The sequence below is a fragment of the Mandrillus leucophaeus genome, unplaced genomic scaffold, assembly GCF_000951045.1.
Source record: "Mandrillus leucophaeus isolate KB7577 unplaced genomic scaffold, Mleu.le_1.0 Scaffold337, whole genome shotgun sequence".
Lineage (NCBI taxonomy): Eukaryota > Metazoa > Chordata > Mammalia > Primates > Cercopithecidae > Mandrillus > Mandrillus leucophaeus.
Window position 1 is genome coordinate 684,867 of NW_012103554.1, and position 20,570 is coordinate 705,436.

Below are 20,570 nucleotides of genomic sequence, written 5' to 3' on the forward strand. Positions count from 1 at the left end.
GGTTTTCAGCTGATGGGAGATTGTTTCAAATAATCTAGTCCATCATTAACAGAAATTTGAATTCCTCATCTTTTTTTAGGTAAAATTTTTCTTTTCTTGATTTATAATTAGTCTGGAGTTTTTGCTTCTTTTTTCTTTTTTTTTTTTCTTTTTCTTTTTCTTATTTATTTATTTATTTATTTTTTGAGATGGAGTCTCACTCTGTCACCCAGGCTGGAGCGCAGTGGCGCAATCTCGGCTCACTGCAACCTCCACCTCCCGGATCCAAGCGATTCTCGTGCCTCAGCCTCCCAAGTAGCTGGGATTACAGGTGTGCACCACAACACCTGGCTAAGTTTTGTATTTTTAGGAGAGACGGGGTTTCACCATGTTGACCAGGTTGGCCTCGAACGCCCAACCTCAAGTGATCCGCCCACCTTGGCGTCCCAAAATGCTGGGATTACAGGCATAAGCCACCACGCCTGGACTTTTCTTTTTCTTTCTTTCTTTTCTTTTCTTTCTTTTTTTTTTTTTTTTAAAGAGACTGGGTGTCTTTCCATTGCCCAGGTTAGAGTGCAGTGGTGTGATGATAGCTCACTGCAGCCTTGAACTCCTGGGCTCAAGCGACCCGCTCCCTTCAGTTTCCAGAGCAGCTGGGAATACACGTGTGAGCCATTGCACCCAGCTGGAGTTTTAAGGATAGCCAAGATCAGTGGTAAGGATTCTGTAAATCTATTCTTTTTTATTTTATTGTATTTTTTTTAGTTCATAATCTTACACATTTGAGAACTTTATCTTCTTCTCCCCAGTGGTCACCTTATGACCAAGAGATCATTTAGTTTGTTACCTTTCTTGTTCTTATTTGCAGATGCTGATGAATGGCAAGAATCAGAAGAAAGTGTTGAACACATCCCCTTCTCTCATACCCACTATCCTGAGAAGGAAATGGTTAAGAGGTCTCAGGAATTTTATGAACTTCTTAACAAGAGACGGTCAGTCAGGTTCATAAGTAATGAGCAAGTTCCGATGGAAGTCATTGATAATGTCATCAGAACGGCAGGTCTGTACTTGCAGATGGGGTCTTTGGAAATGTTAGCCACTTTACTGGTGTGACTCCAACAATGGAAAAATGTCAAAGTTTAAACACAGTGAATAAAGCCTAGAGTGATATGTTTATCTATAAAGTCTTACCCAAGTGCTGAGTGACTGCCAGAAACACAATGACTTCTACTTTCCACATTTTGACTATTACAAGCTTCTTGGAAGCAGATGTGACAATAATTCAAAACTTCTGCAATTATTCAGTTCATGATCTTTTAATTAAAAACCAAGATTTCTGATCACATCATTAGATTAATATATTGGAGGAGATACAGCTTCTTTCTTTCCCTCCCCTTAAAACACACCAGACACACACACACACTCGCATACTCAGTTAGATTTGTTTTCTTTGGAAGCAAATTTCTAATATTATACACCGTGATGCTATAGTCCAGTATTCTCATTAACTAGCAAAATTTACTTATGTAAATTTGCAAAGTAAATCAAAGAAGGAAAAGACCCATTTTAATGTAAATTAATATTTCCACTGAGGAAAAAAAAAATAAGAGCTACAGAAAATGGGGAGGAGAAATAAGAGAAATCTCACTACTTGAGAATCTCCTGGGATTGGAGTCTTATTCTTACATAAACCACATTTAAGTTTATTTGCAAAAATTTTCACGTGCTCATTGTTAATCTATTGTCCAACGTGAAAGGAAGCAAGAATAAAATACTTTACTTCGGTTAGGAATACAAACACATTAGATTGTTGAGTCCTTAGTCTAACTAACAGCAGTTACTAAATTTCACCTTTACCTGTATCTGTATTTGTATATGTGTATGTACACATATGCTGCGAAGGTGAATTTGACACAACTAAAAACATTAGGGAAAACTTTATTTCTTATGTTTAGAGATACAAATATTTAGTAAACAAATAAAATGGGTACAAAGTTAACTGGAATCACTCTGTGCAGAAATTGGGGCCTCATGTTTAGCTTCTGACTTGCATTTCCCAAGCCAGTTGAGACTTCTAGTGTTGGGAGTCGTGTGTGGCAAGCAAGAACCCCACCAAGAGCCTGCAGCCCTTCCTCCCTCCATCGGTGGATTAAACTATCCATTGGGAAGGAAGGAAGAGTTGCTTCAGAAATATCTCACCTGTGAGTCACTGTGGTCTCCCCCTGGGAACAGTGGGCCATCTCTAGGGCCGAGGGACGACACCCAGATCAGAAGCTGGCCCCTACTCTCACCGGAATCCCACAGGGAACTGAGGCTCCTTGGACAAAGGTGATGCACTGTGAAGCTTTGCCCTGGGACACTGGAACTGATCAAGGTGTGGGCTGAGAGTTCCTGAAGTCTCCCTGGGAGTAGAATGACACATGGCTGTGCATATTGAGTACCCATGTCTAAGAGTTCTCCAACTGGGCCGGGCCTGGTGGCTCACGCCTGTAATCCCAGCACTTTGGGAGGCCGAGGCAGGTGGATCACGAGGTCAAGAGATCAAAACCATCCTGGCCAAAATGGTGAAACCCCATCTCTACTAAAAATACAAAAATTAGCTGCATGTGGTGGCGGGCACCTGTAGTCCCAGCTACTCGGGAGGCTGAGGGAGGAGAATCGCTTGAACCCGGGAGGTGAAAGCTGCACTGAGCCGAGATAAGTGACACTGCACTCCAGCCTGGTGATAGACTGAGACTCCATCCAAAAAAAAAAAAAAAAAAAAGAATTTCCCCAACTGTCGTGTGTCCCCAAGGATAAACCTCACAGTGCCACACTAATAGCTTTGATATAGGGACCAAACACTGTATAACTAAGTTGCCTTTTGAGGAGTGTTTTAAAAACCATCTTACCGTATACATTTTGCCTTCTTCAATAACCTTCACAACTTTATTTTATTTTTTTTTCAAGAATACCAAAAGAAACAACAGTCTGGAGAACTCTGGCTGTCAAATTTCCCCTCTGAGTTTCTTTCCTTAGTGGTCATGGTGCAGTTACTTGGGGACATTTTCTCCCACATAATTAGAGAAGCAGAGGTGGAGTTCCCACAACCCTGGAACTGCAGAGCTTGATCATTGATCAGCTGGCCTGATGCTGAACAAAACGAACTTGGCAGCAGCATGACAGGGTTCCCTGCCAGGCATTTGTTTTCCAGATTATCTAACTTCATTTTGAGCAAATATGAATTATTTTTATTTTTATTTTTTTTTGAGACAGAGTTTCACTCTTGTTGCCCAGGCTGGAGTACAATGGGATGATCTTAGCTTACGGCAACCTCTGCCTCCCAGGTTCAAACAATTCTCCTGTCTCAGCCTCCCAAGTAGATGGGATTACAGGTGCCCACCACCACACCCGGCTAATTTTTCTATGTTTACTAGAGACGGGGTTTCACCATGTTGGCCAGGCTGGTTTTGAACTCCTGACCTCAGGTGATCCACCCACCTCGGCCTCCCAAAGTGCTGGAATTACAGGCATGAGCCACTGCGCCCGGCCAAGTATGAATTATTATGTTTATCCTTAGAAAAAAAATTTTTTAGGAGATAGGATGTCACTCTGTTGCCAGGCTAGGGTGCAGTGGTGCAATCATGACTCAATTGCCTCCTGAGCTCAAGCAATCCTCCCACCTCTGCCTCCCAAGCAGTTGGGACTACAGGCACACACCAGCACACCCTGCTAGTTAAAAAAAAAAAAACAACAACAACAAACAAAAAAAAACTGCAAAAATGTTTTAATTCTCCAGCTCCAGCCTCCCAAAGTGCTTGGACTACAGGGATGAGCCTCTCCTTAATTAGCAGCCTCACACTTTCCTGCAGTTTTAATTTCTGATTTTAATGGAATGGGTGACAGGAACAGCCCCGAGTGGGGCCCATACAGAGCCCTGGACCTTCGTGGTTGTGAAGAACCCAGATGTGAAGCACAAGATTCGAAAGATCATTGAGGAGGAAGAGGAGATCAACTATATGAAAAGGATGGGACATCGCTGGGTCACAGATCTCAAGAAACTGAGGTACAAACAGTGGTGGAATTGGGGATGTTTGCCTTGGCTTCTTAAAATAAAATCACCACCACCACCATGTCCTGGCTTTGTTGTAAGTGTGGACAAGCTTGATTCTGCCTCTGGGAGGAATTATGGAAGTTAAGAGAGAGCTCACTCCCGTATCGCCATGTGAGCATTTGGTAAATAGGCTCTGACTCAATTATTTGCTTAGTAAATAATTGAGGAATTACTTCACTTTTCACCCATCTGGAACATAAAATGGCGAAATTCTTCTCAAGATCTTGCATGAAGCAAATTACATTTTGCTAAAGTGATCAGGTTTTCCCAATCATTTTACTAAGCAGGTTTTAGTTTTAGGACAAGTTTAGCACAAGTGTAGTTATCTGTGAGGCCTTAGTAACTTTTTGGCTTCCTCAACTCCAGGAAAAAAGTGGAGGGGAATTCAGCGTAAGTAGTTTCACTGTGGTCCCTCAACAAATGCAGCCCCCGGGGTCTGCTCTGGGCATTGAAGTCACAGTCCACGTGCTCTATGGAGGGAATGGAGAGTGTTGGTTCATCGAGTGAGTCAGGAAAGTGGATTACAAGTGGCTCCTCTGTGTTGATATTTCCATGATTTAAAATTCTGATGCTTGGCTTTATTAAAAACCACTTTATGTATTTTAACTATTTTCACCCTTGCAATGACCATATGGATTGGGTACACAAGAGTACATATTACAGAGGAGGTAACAGTTCCATGGGAGGCCAAGTAGCTTGCCCAGTGGCCAAAACAGTCCAGCTCCAGTGCAGATCTTCTAAAGCATTACCATTTTCCCTCTTTGTAGGGAGAAAAGAAATGGCAATAGTCAAATGTAACTAAGCTGGTTGAAGTACAGTTAAGTAGCTTTGCAAGTGTAACATACAGATGTTCATAGTATAAGAGGAACCATGGAGAAATACACAAGTGAGTTTCAGTGTGCCTCGGAACAAGGAGGCATAACCAGGCTAGAAATGAAATGAATGGTGATTGTCTCTTACTAATGAATGACACAAGATATCCTAAGGTAAAATCCCAATATATGGGATTATATGACTCTCTGTCCTTTTTGACTATCTGTGCTAGAATAAAACTTCTGCCAAAATGTGTGGGCCAGGGTAATGAAATCAAGAAAGAGATATTGTGAGCTGGAAAACAAAATTTAGCTCTGCATTTATACCTCACATGAATGATCTCCCTCTCCCGCAGAAGTTCCCTTCCTTTTTTCTATAACTGGGTGAACAGCATTGCCATCTGCCCACCTGTGATTTTGTGATTTTGGCTAAACCTCACTGCCATCCTTGCCTTCTCCCTGGCTGAATTTTGACCCAGTGCATGCTGGGTAATAGGACCTGCCCTTGTATCTTTCAGCATTTCATATGTCTTGCCATACTAGACACTTACTAAGACATGTTTATGAAATTGAATGATCCTGGTCAGAAAAAGAGGAATGAGACAAAAACAAAAATTCTGCAGCTGTTCAATTTAAATATAAAAGATGAGTAAATAGGTTTTTATTTTTATCATAAAGAAGCTAAGGTAGTAAAAGAGAACAAAAAATATGGGCAAATATTCTCCTGAATCTCTTTTCTCTTCACAGAACCAACTGGATTAAAGAGTACTTGGATACTGCCCCTATTTTGATTCTCATTTTCAAACAAGTACATGGTTTTGCTGCAAATGGCAAGAAAAAAGTCCACTACTACAATGAGATCAGCGTTTCCATTGCTTGTGGCATCCTGCTAGCTGCCTTGCAGGTATGTTGATACATCAAAGGTTAAAGGGTGGCCTTATTAGAACATTTCAGCTGAGTTTTCAATTCAGGGACATTTGGAAATTGTTTTTTAATCTAAAGTAGAATTCCTAAGTGAGGTAACTCTGATGTGAAAGCTGACTCTGGAAACCTGGATTGGTGAGTACGATGGTTCAACAAGTTGGGAATTCACTTATCACATCATTTCAAGGTTAGAAAAATTGGTGGTGTGTTTGCCGTCATCTGTAACAACATGAAGTTTCAAGGGTTTTGGCAGACACACATGAAGAACTTTGGAGCCTAAAAGTCACAGAGGCTAACTCCCTGGATACGTTTACTGTTGCTCTTAGAGAAGATGGAATGACTAAAAAGCCATGAGAAGGGCTCTTCATAGAGCCCCCTTTCTAAGAAGTTTGCATTGCACGGCATTAGGAAGATGGTCACGTGCTTTTCAAAAATTCCATCTGCATAGGAACGACAGCAGTGCTAACACGAAATGGAGCAGGATTGCTGTACAGTTTTCAAACTATTCATGCACTCACTCAACAATGCATTCACTCACAAATATTTTCTGAGCTCCTTTTTGTTTTGTTCTGAGACAGGGTCTCATTCTGTCACTCAGGCTGGAGTGCAGTGGCGCCATCACAGCTCACTGCAGCCTTGACCTCCTGGGCTCAAGTGATCCTCCCACCTCAGTCTCCTGAATAGTTGGGACTACAGGCATTCAGCACCATGCCCGGCTGATTTTTACATTTTTTTGTATAGATGGGGTTTTGCCATATTGCCTAGGCTAGTCTCTACTCCTGAGCTCCAGTGATTCACTCTTCTCCAGCTCCAGTGATTCACTCTTCTCAGGCTCCCGAAGTACTAGGATTACAGGCATGAGCCACCATGCCGGCCTCTGAGCTCCTTCTGTGTGGCAGTTCCTGGGAGGCACCGGGGATAGTTTGTCTGATGAACTGTATATCTAGCAGACACTGGGGGCTGGGTAGGGGATAGAAAGAGATGGTAAACCCATAAAATAAACGTAGAAAACGAGATTATAAGAGCAAGAGCAAGTAATCATACTTTTAAGAGACAATGGATTCCAAAAAAAAAAAAAAAAAGAGCTGCTTCACTATCTCAAAGAAAAGTATGTATTTTCTTTGAGATAGTGAAGTCATTGAAATGTGTTTTAGGTTATTGGAAAAATTATCCTGAAGGAGCTGGCATTGATTTCCTTCCTGAATCTGTAAGCAGGTAAATAATGGAATCACCACGCGGCGTCAGACTGCAGGGCACCGCTACCTGATCGAGGGTCCTGGAAGAAGCAGCGAAGCCTGCAGTAAGCTCAGCTCACAAGGCTGCCCGGGTGCCTCTGCAGTGGGCAGTCTTTTTCACTTTGCCATTGAGTTTGCTGCCCCCTAGCTTTCATAAGGCATAATCCCGAGAGTAGGTTACGATTAGTGATGGAGGAAAAAAGTCTCCATGAAGCCCCCGTCTCCAGTACAGTGACTGGGTCCTATAAGCGCACCATGCACGTCTTATAGAGGCAGCTTCCAGAACTTCCTGGTCAGGTTTAGAGGTGGTGATCTGATTGGAAAAGCTGGAAAGGGGCAGTGAGGGGGAAGTGTCTGGAAGCTCCTCATTGCTTTTACTTAGATGTTTGTTATTTGGAGGCTTGGAAAGAGGTCGATGGGGTACCCCTTGGCCACTGAGTCCCCCATCAACAGGCATCAGCATTTCACTGGCTGGGGAAGCTCTGCTTCCATGGTTGGCTCTGTAGTTATAGGAACTTGCCATGGTGGTTGTCGTTTAGAATAAAATATACAAGCCTTTATTAATATATTAAATACCAAGAGCTAGTAGTAGCTCTATAATTTTAAAGTAGTGATGAATGTAATGATATTTTAAAATATCTATAACAACTGTAAAATGACATGAAAATAACTGGATTTCACTGGTGATAAAGTCATAGATATTGCTAACACTACTGTGGTTTGTTGCCTACATTTACAAAGGAAGAAACTGCTAAATTTCAGTTAGATGTTAGTGAATATAAAGACTTTGCTCTTCAAATTCAAGTTCATGGACCTGCCAAATTCAATCTTGGGCCCTTTGGGGGTCTGAGGATTCCAGTTTAAAAAATCCTGACCTATAATAAGACCAAAGTACTCACATCGAGAGAGTGAAAGATAAAATAATAATAGAAGTCAACTTAACATTAATAATATTAGTAAGAGGAATTGTTTAATGTGGTCTGTGTATCTGCAGGTTTCTACTGCTAGAGACATACAAAATTAAGTATGGAGTAAAAGCTATGTCTTGAAAAGGACCAAAATATAAAATGACACCAAATTAAGGTGTAATTATTTTCTCAAAAAAGTTTAAGATTTATCCATTCCAAGTTCAAATACTATGTGAAGATATGATCAAGGAGAAGAAACACCATGATAAAGTGTTTCTTTATCTAATAAAGACAGAAAGCTTTATCTAATAAAGACAGAAAGCTAATAAAGCTAATGACAGAAAGAAGAAATCAGTTAGGTTTTCTGATGCATGTATTCTTGAGAACAGTCTCTCAGGTATTGTGAAATCTTTGTTAATCAAGGTATATAATGATGTTATATAAAAGACCTTCAGCAAGAAACTATATCAAGTCACTCTAGATTCATATATGTGCATATGTGCATGTGTAGATATATATATACACACACACACACGGGTTCATGTATATATGGATTCATATATATATATATGGTTCAAATGCCAATATTAGAGTTATTGATAATAAATCATAGATTCCAGGCATATCACTGGAGTTCAGGAAAGTATATTTAGCAGGAAAATTGGCCAGGTATGGTAGTTCACACTTGTAATCCCAGCACTTTGGGAGGCCAAGACAGGCAGATCACTTAAACTCAGGTGTTTCAGACAAACCTGGGCAATATGGCAAAACCCCATCTCTACAAATAAATACAAAATATAGCCGGGCATGGTGGTGCATGCCTGTAGTCCCAGCTACTCAGGAGGCTGAGGTGGGAGAATAGCTTGAGCCTGGGAGGCAGAAGTTACAGTGAGCTGAGATCATGCCACTGCACTCCAGCCTGAGCGATAGAGCCACACCTTGTCTCAAAAAAAAAAAAAAAAAAGGAATATTTAGTCAGAAAATTATGTCGCATTTGGGCTAGTACACTGCTTTGGTGGACTGCTCTTATCATTTGGTTCTTGTACCAGGACACAGACCAATCACTTAGCTAAAAGGAACTCCCTGTGGTTTTTGCCTTTCCTTTACTATAGTTGTATTCCTACAGTATTTTTCTGTAAAATAACCATTCCTATTTCTTAAGCATCAATGAAAAATAATAGTATTTTTCTTCTTCCAGAAGCTTCCCACTGCTTGGTTAAAAGAAGGGAGGGGATGGGGAGATTGATGGGGGCAGGGAGGTTCACGATACCATTACCTGAGCTGGCAGCCTCTTTGCTGCCCAGCTTCAGGGAAGTGATAGGAAGAGCAGGTAAAAACAGGACAAGAAGGTCCCCAGGTTAGAAGGGAGAGCAGTCATTCTGTCTACTGACTTTAAAATGCTTTCTTGTCCTCTTATTTTAGAACGCAGGTCTGGTGACTGTCACTACCACTCCTCTCAACTGTGGCCCTCGACTGAGGGTGCTCCTGGGCCGCCCCGCACATGAAAAGCTGCTGATGCTGCTCCCCGTGGGGTACCCCAGCAAGGAGGCCACAGTGCCTGACCTCAAGCGCAAACCTCTGGACCAGATCATGGTGACGGTGTAGGCAGGGCCGCCCAAGGGAGTGGCAGGGAGACGGCGCCCCTGCTTCTCCCTGCGCCTCTCACCTGCTCCTCTCAGGTCTCTTGGCTGCTCTTTCTCCGGGTGTCAGTTTCCCTCATTGCTCTTTTTGGGTGGCCACACTGCGTCAAGAAGCCTCTCCACACTCTGTGGGCTTCCAGTCCCATAAGTCCTGTTTCTTATCCACTTTGGAAATGCATGAACGCTTCACAAAGAACATGCCCTGGTTTTTACATTTTAAAAGTTACTCTAGAAAATCACTGTTGGCTTTTTTCTTGTATTTTTAAAAAACTCACATAGAGGAGACAATCAGAAACTTACCATAAATAATTTAGCTACATGATGACTCGAATTTAAATTTAGATTAATCAACTGGTCTCCTGCTCTCTGACTTCTGGTGTCTTTTAGATAAAGGATATGCTTTTGAGAACTACTTTTTCAAAAATTCAGTTTCAAAACTGAACTTCAGGGACACTCTGCTAGTTTTGAATAAGTAACCATCAAAGTTACTGAAACATGGCCAGGTGCAGTGACTCATGCCTGTAATCTTAGCACTTTGGGAGGCTGAGGTGGGCAGATTGCCTGAGCTCAAGAGTTCGAGACCAGCCCGGCCAACATGGTGAATCTCCATCTCTACCAAAAATACAAAAAAATTAGCTGGGCATGCACTTGTAATCCCAGCTACTCAGGAGGCTGAGGCAAGAGAATTGCTTGAACCCGGGAGGCAGAGATTGCAGTGAGCCAAGATGCTGAGATGCCATCACTGCACTCCAGCCTGGGCAACAGAGTGAGGCCCTATCTCAAAAAAAACAAAAACAAAGTTACTAAAATGTCACCTTCACAGAACAGGACAGGGTACACTTGGGTCGCATGGGCCTGGCTGGCATGTAAACGGTCAGTTGCACTGCCTAGTGGCGTGGTAGATCTGATTGTAGCATTCATAGAAGCTGCTAACTACTCAAGAATCTTGCAAGACAGTTACTAAACATTCATAGCTTGAAATTGCCCATGGTGGGAGAATTTACATCACAACCACTACAAATCAGGGCTTGCTTTCTTTTACTTCAAGAGAGCTGCTTACCATACACAGCACTCACAGTCTCCCTTCTCTTTTACCCCAACCCATGAAACATACTGACCCCTTTTCTCCAGACGATAGCACAGCTGTTTGGGCCTGATAGGGTCACAGGTGCCAGGTTGGGAATGCCAGATGTAGTCTTCACCCATTACCTTCTGTCATCCTCCCAGGGTTGTCGTATACAGAGGCAAACTCTTACAGCTTGGATGATTTCTCATCAAGCAATTCTACTCACCTCTTCATCCCCTTCCACTATGCTTTTCTTCTTGTTGTCCTCATTTTCCTTGAGAAAACTCTCTCTATAAAAAATTTCCATAGAGTATGTGGATTATAAACAACAGAAATTCGTTTCTCACAGTTCTGGAGGCTGGAAGTCCAAGGTCAGAGTGCCTGCATGGTCAGGGGCTGGTGAGGACCCTGATCTGGGTTGTAGGCTGCTGACTTCTCATTGTGTCCTCATGTGGTAGAAAGAGGGTTGGAGCCTCTGGCATGCGTTTTATAAGGGCACTAATCCCATCATGAGGCCCCACCCTCATGACCTCATCACCTCCCAAAGGCCCCCCTCCTAATACCGTCACACTGGGGGTTAGGGTTTCAACATATGAATTGCGGGGACACAAACATTCCGTCCATGGCACCTACTTTATAGGGTTTGGCATGCTGCTTGGTACATGCTTAACATTCATAAATGGTGGGTGCCCTTACTGTGGTAGACACCATTGTCATTGCAAGGCAGCCCTGCTTGGGATTCAGGTGAGCAAAGGTAACATGGGTGAGTGAGGGACTCCCTCCTCTTCAGAGAAGCCCTCCTGTGGCTCAGGGGCAGCTGCAAGGCCAGATGGAGTTGGCCTGCAGGGACTCAGCCTTACCCCATCAGAGACCAACGTGAAGGATGTTTTTCTCTGTGTAGTTATCAATCTGATATGCAGCCAGGTTACTTACTTCCGAAGCATCGGAGCTGTTGATTGCCACTGCCCCGTGGTTCTCACTCTTTGCAGGAACTCTTTAAATTTTTATTTTAAAAATTACAATGGAAACGTCTGGTTATCACCTTAACCAAGTGACAAGGTCCTAGCACACCATTAATGGTAGGATAACTGACATTAGGTGTTCCTGTTGGGATGCATTATGAAGCATTCCTTCCAAAGATGTCAATGGAAACTAATCAAGTCTTACACCTAACTTTCAGTTTACAGTAAATACAGAGGATAAAGAAGTTAATGGCATGGTGGAATAACCAAAATGTGCGTCATTTTACAAGAAATAGGCCTGGACTCTTTAAGGAGTGAGTGTCACTGTGGGAAGAATAAGAGGGGGACTGTCCTGTCCTTGCTACTCAAAGGGTGGGCCTGGGCCCATAGCATCATTGGGACCACCTGGGCGCTTGTTAGAATCAAAGATTCTCAGGCCTCACTTAGACATCCAAAATCAAAATCTGCATTTTAACAAGATCCCCAGGTGATCTGCAGGTCTGTTAAAGTCTGAGCTCTGTTTCAGATAACCAGAGACCCAACAACCAAAGGCAAAACATAAGCCTTGATTGGATTTTGTTTTAGGAAAAAATCTCATAGGTATAAAAGACAACTGGGAATGTTGAATGTGGATCTAGTGGTAGGTGATATTGTTAGTGATGTGAGTGATGCATGCTGAAGTACTGAGAGATGAAGCATAATATTGACAACTTACTCCAGGAAAAAAGAAGGTGTCTGTATATGTGTGTGTTCGGAGAGTGTGAGCGAGAACTAACACGGTAAAATGTTAGATGGAGCAGATAGCGTTCTCATTATACTCTTATTTTAAATTTATGTTTGAACACAGTCAAATCTGAATGGAAACACATGTAAATAAGCATTTCTTTCAGTCATATAAATAATTTGCCTAAAAACACCCTCTAAGTCCATCATTAGGTTAAACAATTTACTGAAGGTGCAGATATTATGCTTATTTCATTGGGTTGTTTTGGAATGTCCCCTAGTTGGATAGTTTGAGGCATGAAAATGAGAATCAGAAGAGAAATAAGGCCAGAAGCTCACATTGCTTGCAGGGAACCAACTGAGTAATCAAGAAGAGGAAGGAAGCCCTGGGAAGGAACGTAAAATCCATTTCAGCCTGCCTGCCCCTTGGAATGGAGGGTCTTCTAGGGACCGGAAACACCAGACACTTCTTCTGCCCCAAGCACACCCCACACTAATTTCTGCTGCAGCATCACCATCAGGGCAAATCAGTACAGCCCCCCAGCCATCAGTGGTGTCTAGAAAAGTAAAGATAATTTTCTTCCTTCTCTCTGCAGCCTCAAGCTCTTACTAACCTTCTTTTATGTGTTCATAAATGTTGTCATGTGACAACTGTGCTCAAAGTTAGAAATAGTGGTCTTGCAGGCTTATAGATCCTCTTCCTGTTTTGAGGCCTTAAAACAGAAAAAATAATGGAATGATTGCATCACTGCGAGGAAGTATATTTACTTAAGAAACTTGAAAATGGTTTGTGTTTTACTGATAGGACTCACCTGAAGACTCCACTTTGCCGAGAGGGAATTTTTAACTGAAAGCTGTGTTAGCCAACACAGGGTAGAGCCATGGTCCTCATACTTGCTGGCATCACTCATGTAGGGGTCTGTTAAAGCACAGATTGCTGGGCTGCACCCTCAGGGTGTGTGATTCAGCAGGGCTGGGTGGTGCCAAAATGCTCCGTTTCTAATGTATTCCCAGGTGTTGCTGATGCTGGTGATTGGGTACCACATTTTGAGAACCATGGGGCATTGGCAATCAACAAATGCAATGCTTGTGACTTGACATGATAAAAATTCATTTGTTGGGCAGGCAAAGTCCCCTGTGGGCCTGGAAACCCTCCGAGACAATTACTTGCATGGGGTAACCCAATAATCCGGTGGGATGCACCTTCCAAGGCATGGCTGCCTCCTTCCTAGAGGCAGCAGGGGGAGGAAACACTGGAAGAGCTCACCCCAACAATTTCTTCCTACGCTGGCCCAGGAGTGACCTCCTCACTCTCATAGCCCTTTGGCTAGAATTAGTCATGTGACCTCACAGGAGGTGGAGCAATGTCATCAATGTTATCCCCTGCACCTGCAAGGAAGGGGGCCCAGAAGTGTGTAGGTGCTGGATGTCTCTTCCCCAAAACACCTAACTCTGAATTTATAAAATAAAACTGGATATAACAAACAAAAAAAGGAGGGGAGAAGGAAAGTTGAAGAAATTGGTGAAATCAGAATAGGACAGTGAAAAGCATAAAGATTTTCTTCGGAAACACTAAGATAGGTTGATATTTGTCTAATACAGCTTTAAATAGAGTATCACTTTGGGCCAAAGAAAATCGATACAAACATACATAAAGTGGAACTAAGACTGACTTCTTCCTAGACATCCCTGCCTCTGCCCACAAAATGGAAACTTCCATCAAGAAGTACTGGAGGACACTTCAGTATTTCTTTTTATTTTCTCCTCCCTATGAAAGGAAGAGTGACTTCTCTGATGCATGAAATTGGGGGTAGTTATTGCACATGTTCAAACCCCAACAAAGTAGGGTTTTAAGCCAAATTTACAAACTGGGGGTGATTCACCTTACAAAGATGATCGACCAATTGGTTTTTCTATTTACTTTATTCTTGCTCTGTCACCCACGCTAGAATTCAGTGATGTGATTATAGCTCACTGCAGCCTCCAACTTCTGGACTCAGGTGATCCTCCCACCTTAGCCTCCCAGGTAGCTGGCCAGAGTACAGGTGCACACCACCACACCCAGGCTAGTTTTTCTAAATATTGGAGTTCCCAAAGAGTATTCAAACTGATGTGATATTTGAAAAGACATTTTGTAAGCATCTTTTAGGAATATCGGTAAGTGGAAGAAAAACACATAGTTATCAGTGGATATTTTGCCTGAGAGGCATGAGAAATATAATTGTTGTTTTGCTAGGTATCAGCAGAGTGCTCTCTTATAATTTGTGTGAAATGGAAACAACGGTAACATCATGTTTTCAATTCACACATATATACAAGTAATGAGAGGTCCAGAAGGAATGTTGCTCCAGCTCTGCTGCCACTGTGCCTCCTTTCTCCTACCCCACTCACCCCACAAAAAAGGCTAGACACTCAAAAAAAGCTGCGTTTATCTACCTTTTAGAGAGGGTGAATAGCAGAGAACTGGAGGTGGGAATGATAAGGAACTTCCAGCAGGAGATTGCAGGGAATGGGCTGACGCATCTAAAGCGGATGCCAGGTCCGCTCCCTACCTGGGTGGCCTCAGCAAATGACGTCCAGGACATCCAGGGGCAGGCTTGAGGGAGAACAGTCCCTGAAGCCAAAAACCTGCCAAGCTAAATACAGTAGTTCTAATGAAATGTGAGAGGCTATAATCCCATTTGGGAAATTCCTAAAAAGTCATGAGGCAGGGGAATGGTTTATGTTATTATCATGACCTGAGAGTCATGGCTCAGAGCCAAATGTTCAGGATTAAATTCAACAGCATTTAAATTTCGTTAGAGTGAGATGGAAATATGTTAGCAATGCCTGTAGAGTGCCAAGTAAACGCAAAAGCCAATGAGATCATAAAGGAAGTTGTTAGCTAACCTAGGTGGAGTCGCCAACTTCCTTCTACTCTAATAATTAAAAATAAAAATAATACTTAGGAGGTAATTTGAATAGAGATTCAAAAATCAAACCCCTCTGAAGGGTGAAAACTGGGAGCCTCCTCTTGCCATAGTAACCATAGCACTCAGGGCACTGTCTTCCAGCACTGGAGTACTGTCTTCTGACCTGAGATCCTAAGCAACCTCTGCTCATCTGAGATGTCCACCATATTGCGGGCATGAGTCCTTGACAACAGTAAATAGTACATCTGTTCCCTTGTTGGATAAATGATTTTCCAAGTCTGAGAATGTGTGGAACTCATTATGGAAATAATGCAATAATTCAAATCCATAATATTGATACTTTCATGTTAAGTTTAGGAACAATCTTGTGTATACTCCTTAAGTGATTTGAATATTTAAAAAGCTTATGATTCCAATTGGAAATATGAAATTGATTTTAAGTTTGTGATTTGAAGTTGAAAGGTATAAGAATATTTAACTTAGCTCATTACAGTATTAGACTAGATTTACTATGTTTATAGGTGTAATGTATTAGATTTACAAGAGATGCTTAAATATATGAGAATATTTTGTCTTAATTGGCTATAATCTTGTCATATCAATGATTTGAAGTGCTAAAATAGAAAATCAAATATGATAAATTATACAAGAAGTTTAGAATATTTAAGAGATTTTAATAAACAGAGCCTGTAACTGAGACTGATGGTTTAAGGGAGTTTGGCTTATTCAGCTTGAGTTAATCAAACATGAATTAAAGGCTCCCTTCCCCAAAGAGATTTGTTTTATTTTATTTGTTTACTAGTTTTATACGTAGAATAATAAAATGTGTATATCAGGTCAGAATGCTTTTGACAGAAACTAATACAAGCAAAAAAACCTCACTATAACCTAAACAAATAAGGGATTATTTTTCCTTCCTAGTGAGAAGTCTGGAGGTAGATATTAGATGCTGGTCTGTTGGTTCAATGAAGTCAGTGCCAAAGTCTAAGTGGTTCTCTTGACCTTTCTTCATAACCACAGGATGCTGTTAAAGCTTCACCAATCACAACAAGCACAGTGCTTGAAACATAATAGGTGCTCAATAAACACTCAGTACATATTGAATGTGTGCAGAAATATATCTCTATCTAGTCATAAAATTTTAGAATGCAAGATCTGAAAAGGACATGGAAACCTGTGTTTTTAACGTGTGTTCCAGGTGATTCTGCTGACCAGGCGAGTATGGTAAACGTGGCAAGTGTTCTCAAGTGAGCTCATCAGTCCCGGGGCTGTTAGCACCTTCCATCTGCCAGGGCCTCCCTGGTCTAGACCTCCAGCCTTGACCTTGCCCTGAAGCTCCAAACTCTTAGGCCCAGCTGCTTTCTCTGTCCCTCCACTTAGATGTCAGTAGGCACCACAACCTTTTCATATTCAGAGTACTACTTTTGAGTCCTTTCCACCCCTTACTTGGCCCCTCAATTCATACTTTTTGGGGTAGAGCCTCAAATCTAGAAATCATCTGTATTAGTCCATTCTCACACTGCTAATAAAGAATACCTGAGACTGGGTAATTTATAAAGGAAAGAGGTTTAATTGATTCACAGTTCAGCATGGCTGGGGAGGCCTCAGAAAACTTACAATCATGGCAGAAAGAAAAGCAAACATGTCCTTCTTCACATGGCAACACGAAGCAGAAGAATGACAGCTGAGTGAATGGGGAAACCCCTTATAAAGCCATCAGATCACATGAGAACTCACTCTCATGAGAATAACATGGGGGAAACTGCCCCCATGATTCAATTATCCCCCATCAGTTCTCTTCCATGACATGTGGGGATTATGGGAACTACAATTCAAGATGAGATTTGCATGAGGACACAGCCAAACTGTATCATCATCTTAAATTTCTGTGATTCTCTTATTCTGCACATCCAAATCCATGAGCAAGTTATACTGACTTTATCTCTGAACACTGATCATGGGAGGGGAGCAAGGAGAAGCACTGTGAAAGGAAAAGCGTGCTGCCTGCTGCTGTGAATAATAAAATATCTTGCTCTGACCCAGTAGTCTCGTGTCTTCTGTCAGCATCCACACTACTAAGTCAGACTACCTTGCTATCTTGCAAGGACGGTAAAATCTTAGGTCCTTTACAATTCATGACCCTTGGCATTAGATGTTCTCTCCACCTGCAATGCTCCTCCCCTAGATACTGTCATGGCTGCTCCCTTCGTGTCAGTCATGATTCAGCTCATCCCAGTACCTCTGCTGAGAAGCTTTCCTTGACCACCCAATCTCCAGAACCCCCAACCAAATCCCAGTCACTCTCAATCACTTTAGATTTTTATTTTCTTCAGAGCACTTATCATTATTTAATAAATTTTAAAATTTTATAGGGCAACATTTAAAATATATAGACAAAATCCTAAGAATATTATAATAAAAACTTTGTAACCACAACTTGGGTTAAGATACAAAATATTATCAATACAGTTGATATCCCCTATGTATTACTCCCCAATTCCATCCTCCTTCCTCCCTCCACAGAAGAAAGTGCTAATCTAATTTGGTCTTATTAATGCCCATGCATATAAAAAATACTCTTGCTACTAAATAGTATCTAATATTTGTCAATTTTAACTCTGCATAGATGGCATTATACTTTACATATTTTTCTGAAACATTCTGAAGTTATACTTGTGAGATAGTCCATGGTGATATGTGCAGCTCTAGGTCATTCATTTTCACTGCTCTACACCATTGAATGAACATATCGCACATTTTTCATTTTCTTATGAGTTGTCATTTAAATTCTTTTACATTCATTCTTTGTCCTGTGGGAATGTTTAAGAATTTCTCCAGGATATATACCTAAGAGTAGACTTACTGGGTCAAAGAGCAAACAAATTTCAGCTTTTCTAGAGCTTGTCAAATTGTTCTTCAAAGGTTTTCCCCCACCCCGTGATTTTAAAAAACTCATTTACTGAGTAGCTTCCATAATGCAATCGTAAATTCTAAGATAGCTTATCAATCATGCTCCCCTCTCTATTCCTGGTGCCAGTAGCTGCTATGTGAATATTTGTTGAATGGATGAAGAAATGCAGGCTGAGAGGGGTGCTGTGACTTGTCTAGTGTCACAAAACTCTCTTAGTGACCAAGCAGGATTCTCCCATCAGACTTCAGTAGGGAAAGAGGAAGGCTGGGCTCATCTCTTTCCTCTGAGCATCCTGGGCTCCCTTCCTATGACGCTGGCCACCCTCCTCCTGGGGCCAAGCCTTCTGCTAGACTCTCAGCTCTCAGAGAGCAGAGACCAGTCTACCTCAACTCTGTGTCCTGGGGCTGCTGGGGGCCATGGTAGGTATCGGCTGGTAAGGTTGTCATTGCAGAGAATCCTTGCAATTTGAATGACACCACTGGATGGTTGCAAGACTCCAAAAGCTTTTCTGCATTTTTTGCTGGAGAACTCTTGGGAAAAAAGAGTGCCTGGGTCTCTCTGATTTAGTAGCTAGATGAACCAGTTGCAACACAACCCACGTAATTACGGGGAGTGTTGGGGGGTGTGTGAGGAGCAGGGGCAGCAGGAAGGGGCTACGCTTAGTGTGACCTCTTTACTCTTTGGCGCCCTGCGTTCATAATATAGTTTTGGTCACAGACTGGTAGCACTGAGCTGACTAAACATTTTGTGAAATTCTGGACTGGAAAAGGAATTGAAAGGCTATTTCTAAGCCCATCTTCTGCTCTTGGAAGGAATAAATGCACCCCATGCTGCTGTACTCTAAGAGACTACAGGGCCACTCAGACAAGATCCAGTCAGGTAGAGAGACACCATCCTAATTATTTCCAGAAGGGGAATTTAAAACAAGGATTTGATTGCACTGGGGGGACAGCGAGGCAAGAGTGATTAGCCCTGACCCCTCCTACCCAGCACTAGAGGGATGGGAGCACCTGGAGGAAGCTGGAACCATACAGAGCTTGCCAGGTAGGCAATGCGGCCACAGCCAACGATGCCACCTGAGGCTGAGAGGTGGAGGAGGTCTACCCTGAGTTTTCTCTTCCTCCCACCAATGCTTTCCATTGACTGAATTAACCCCACTCCCTCCTTTCCTTCTTTCCCTTCTTTCTGCCTTCCTCCTTCCTTCTTTCTCTATTTTTGTTTTAAGAAAAACTTTCTTTTTTAAGAGAAGGGAACATTTTTCTAGAGCTCACTAGTATCTCTAGAAAAGAGAGTAGCACATTTAAAATAAAGAAGTAAAAAAGATTGTGCCCTTGTAGCCCTGACAGCAATGAGGGATGATGCCTTTTCTTCCCTGATTTCAAAGCAGCCATGTGAACTGCAGACAAATGAACCCATCTCACTGGAGGTGCGGTGGGACATTGGGACACAGTGGTTAGCGAGTAGGAGCATGGGCCCTGGAGCCAGACAATTTGGCCCTACTTCTGACTGGTGATCTTGGGCAAGTGTTTCAACACCTCTGTTGAAGATCTACATCTACAAGTGAGATGTACGTCTCACTTGTAGAAAGGGGGAAGTGATCACAGTAGTCCCTACTTCATGGGGTCAGTGTAAGGATTATGAAGTTAATACATTTGGGGATCTTAGAACAGCACCTGGCAAACATATGAGGGCTGTGACTTTGAAAAGATTCCTAAATGGTCCTGTGTACTCCGCTGTCTTCCAGGCTTCTCAGAATAGAAAACCTGTTTTGGCATGCCTCCATGGGGCAGTATTTGGACTTAGGGATCAAATATCATCAATTTTTAGCTTTTAATCAAACACACACTATTTATACCAGTAAGAGTCAGGTACTGGCTTGGCATCCTGCCAAGTGTCATCTGGCAAGGACTCAATTAAACTAGAAGCAGGAAGTAGGAAAGAAAAAATAAGCCCCCCACTTTTGTCTCAAAATGTCATTTCAAAGACTGCCAGGCTCAGCTGCTGCCCCAGCACGAATCAAGGTTAACGTGCTGCACCTGCAGAATCAGGGCCCTGCCACCGCCAGCTTGTGACGTGGCCACCCAGCACCAGGCCAGGGGAGCTTGATGGGGTTTGAGTGCATTGGCCCAATCATTTGGTTGGCAGGTTGGGCCAGCTCCTCCAAAGCCCATGACACTACAAATTGGTTTCTCAAGTAGCTTTTTCCCTGGTTCCTGTGTGGTCTCTTCTTTACCTTTCAAAGTTATACTATTAATTTCCGAAAGAATGAAAATTGGGCTAGGGATCCCATAACAACATATATTAACCATCGAAACAAAAAATGGTTCTATGAAATATACGAGACCCCCAAAGTATCAAGCAAGGATTCAGTTCATAAAATTGAAATGGGGCTTTGTGAAACTTTT

The 20,570-nt window shown here is 42.2% G+C and overlaps 1 protein-coding gene across 3 annotated transcripts in view; it reads left to right on the forward strand.

The window, feature by feature from the left end:
* The window catches only part of IYD (iodotyrosine deiodinase), a 39,584-nt gene extending 23,631 nt beyond the window's left edge, over nucleotides 1–15,953 (forward strand). The window contains exons 2-6 of one of the 3 annotated variants that reach the window (XM_011988721.1): nucleotides 848–1,039; nucleotides 3,865–4,024; nucleotides 5,632–5,788; nucleotides 6,963–7,023; nucleotides 9,374–15,953. In XM_011988721.1, coding sequence (XP_011844111.1) covers nucleotides 848–1,039; nucleotides 3,865–4,024; nucleotides 5,632–5,788; nucleotides 6,963–7,019 — 566 coding nt within the window. In that variant the 3' untranslated portion in view covers nucleotides 7,020–7,023; nucleotides 9,374–15,953. Of the gene's footprint in view, nucleotides 1–847; nucleotides 1,040–3,864; nucleotides 4,025–5,631; nucleotides 5,789–6,962; nucleotides 7,136–9,373 lie in introns of all 3 variants that reach the window. The other 2 variants (XM_011988719.1, XM_011988720.1) reach the window with 2 other exon arrangements.
* Nucleotides 15,954–20,570: the final 4,617 nt, after the last annotated feature.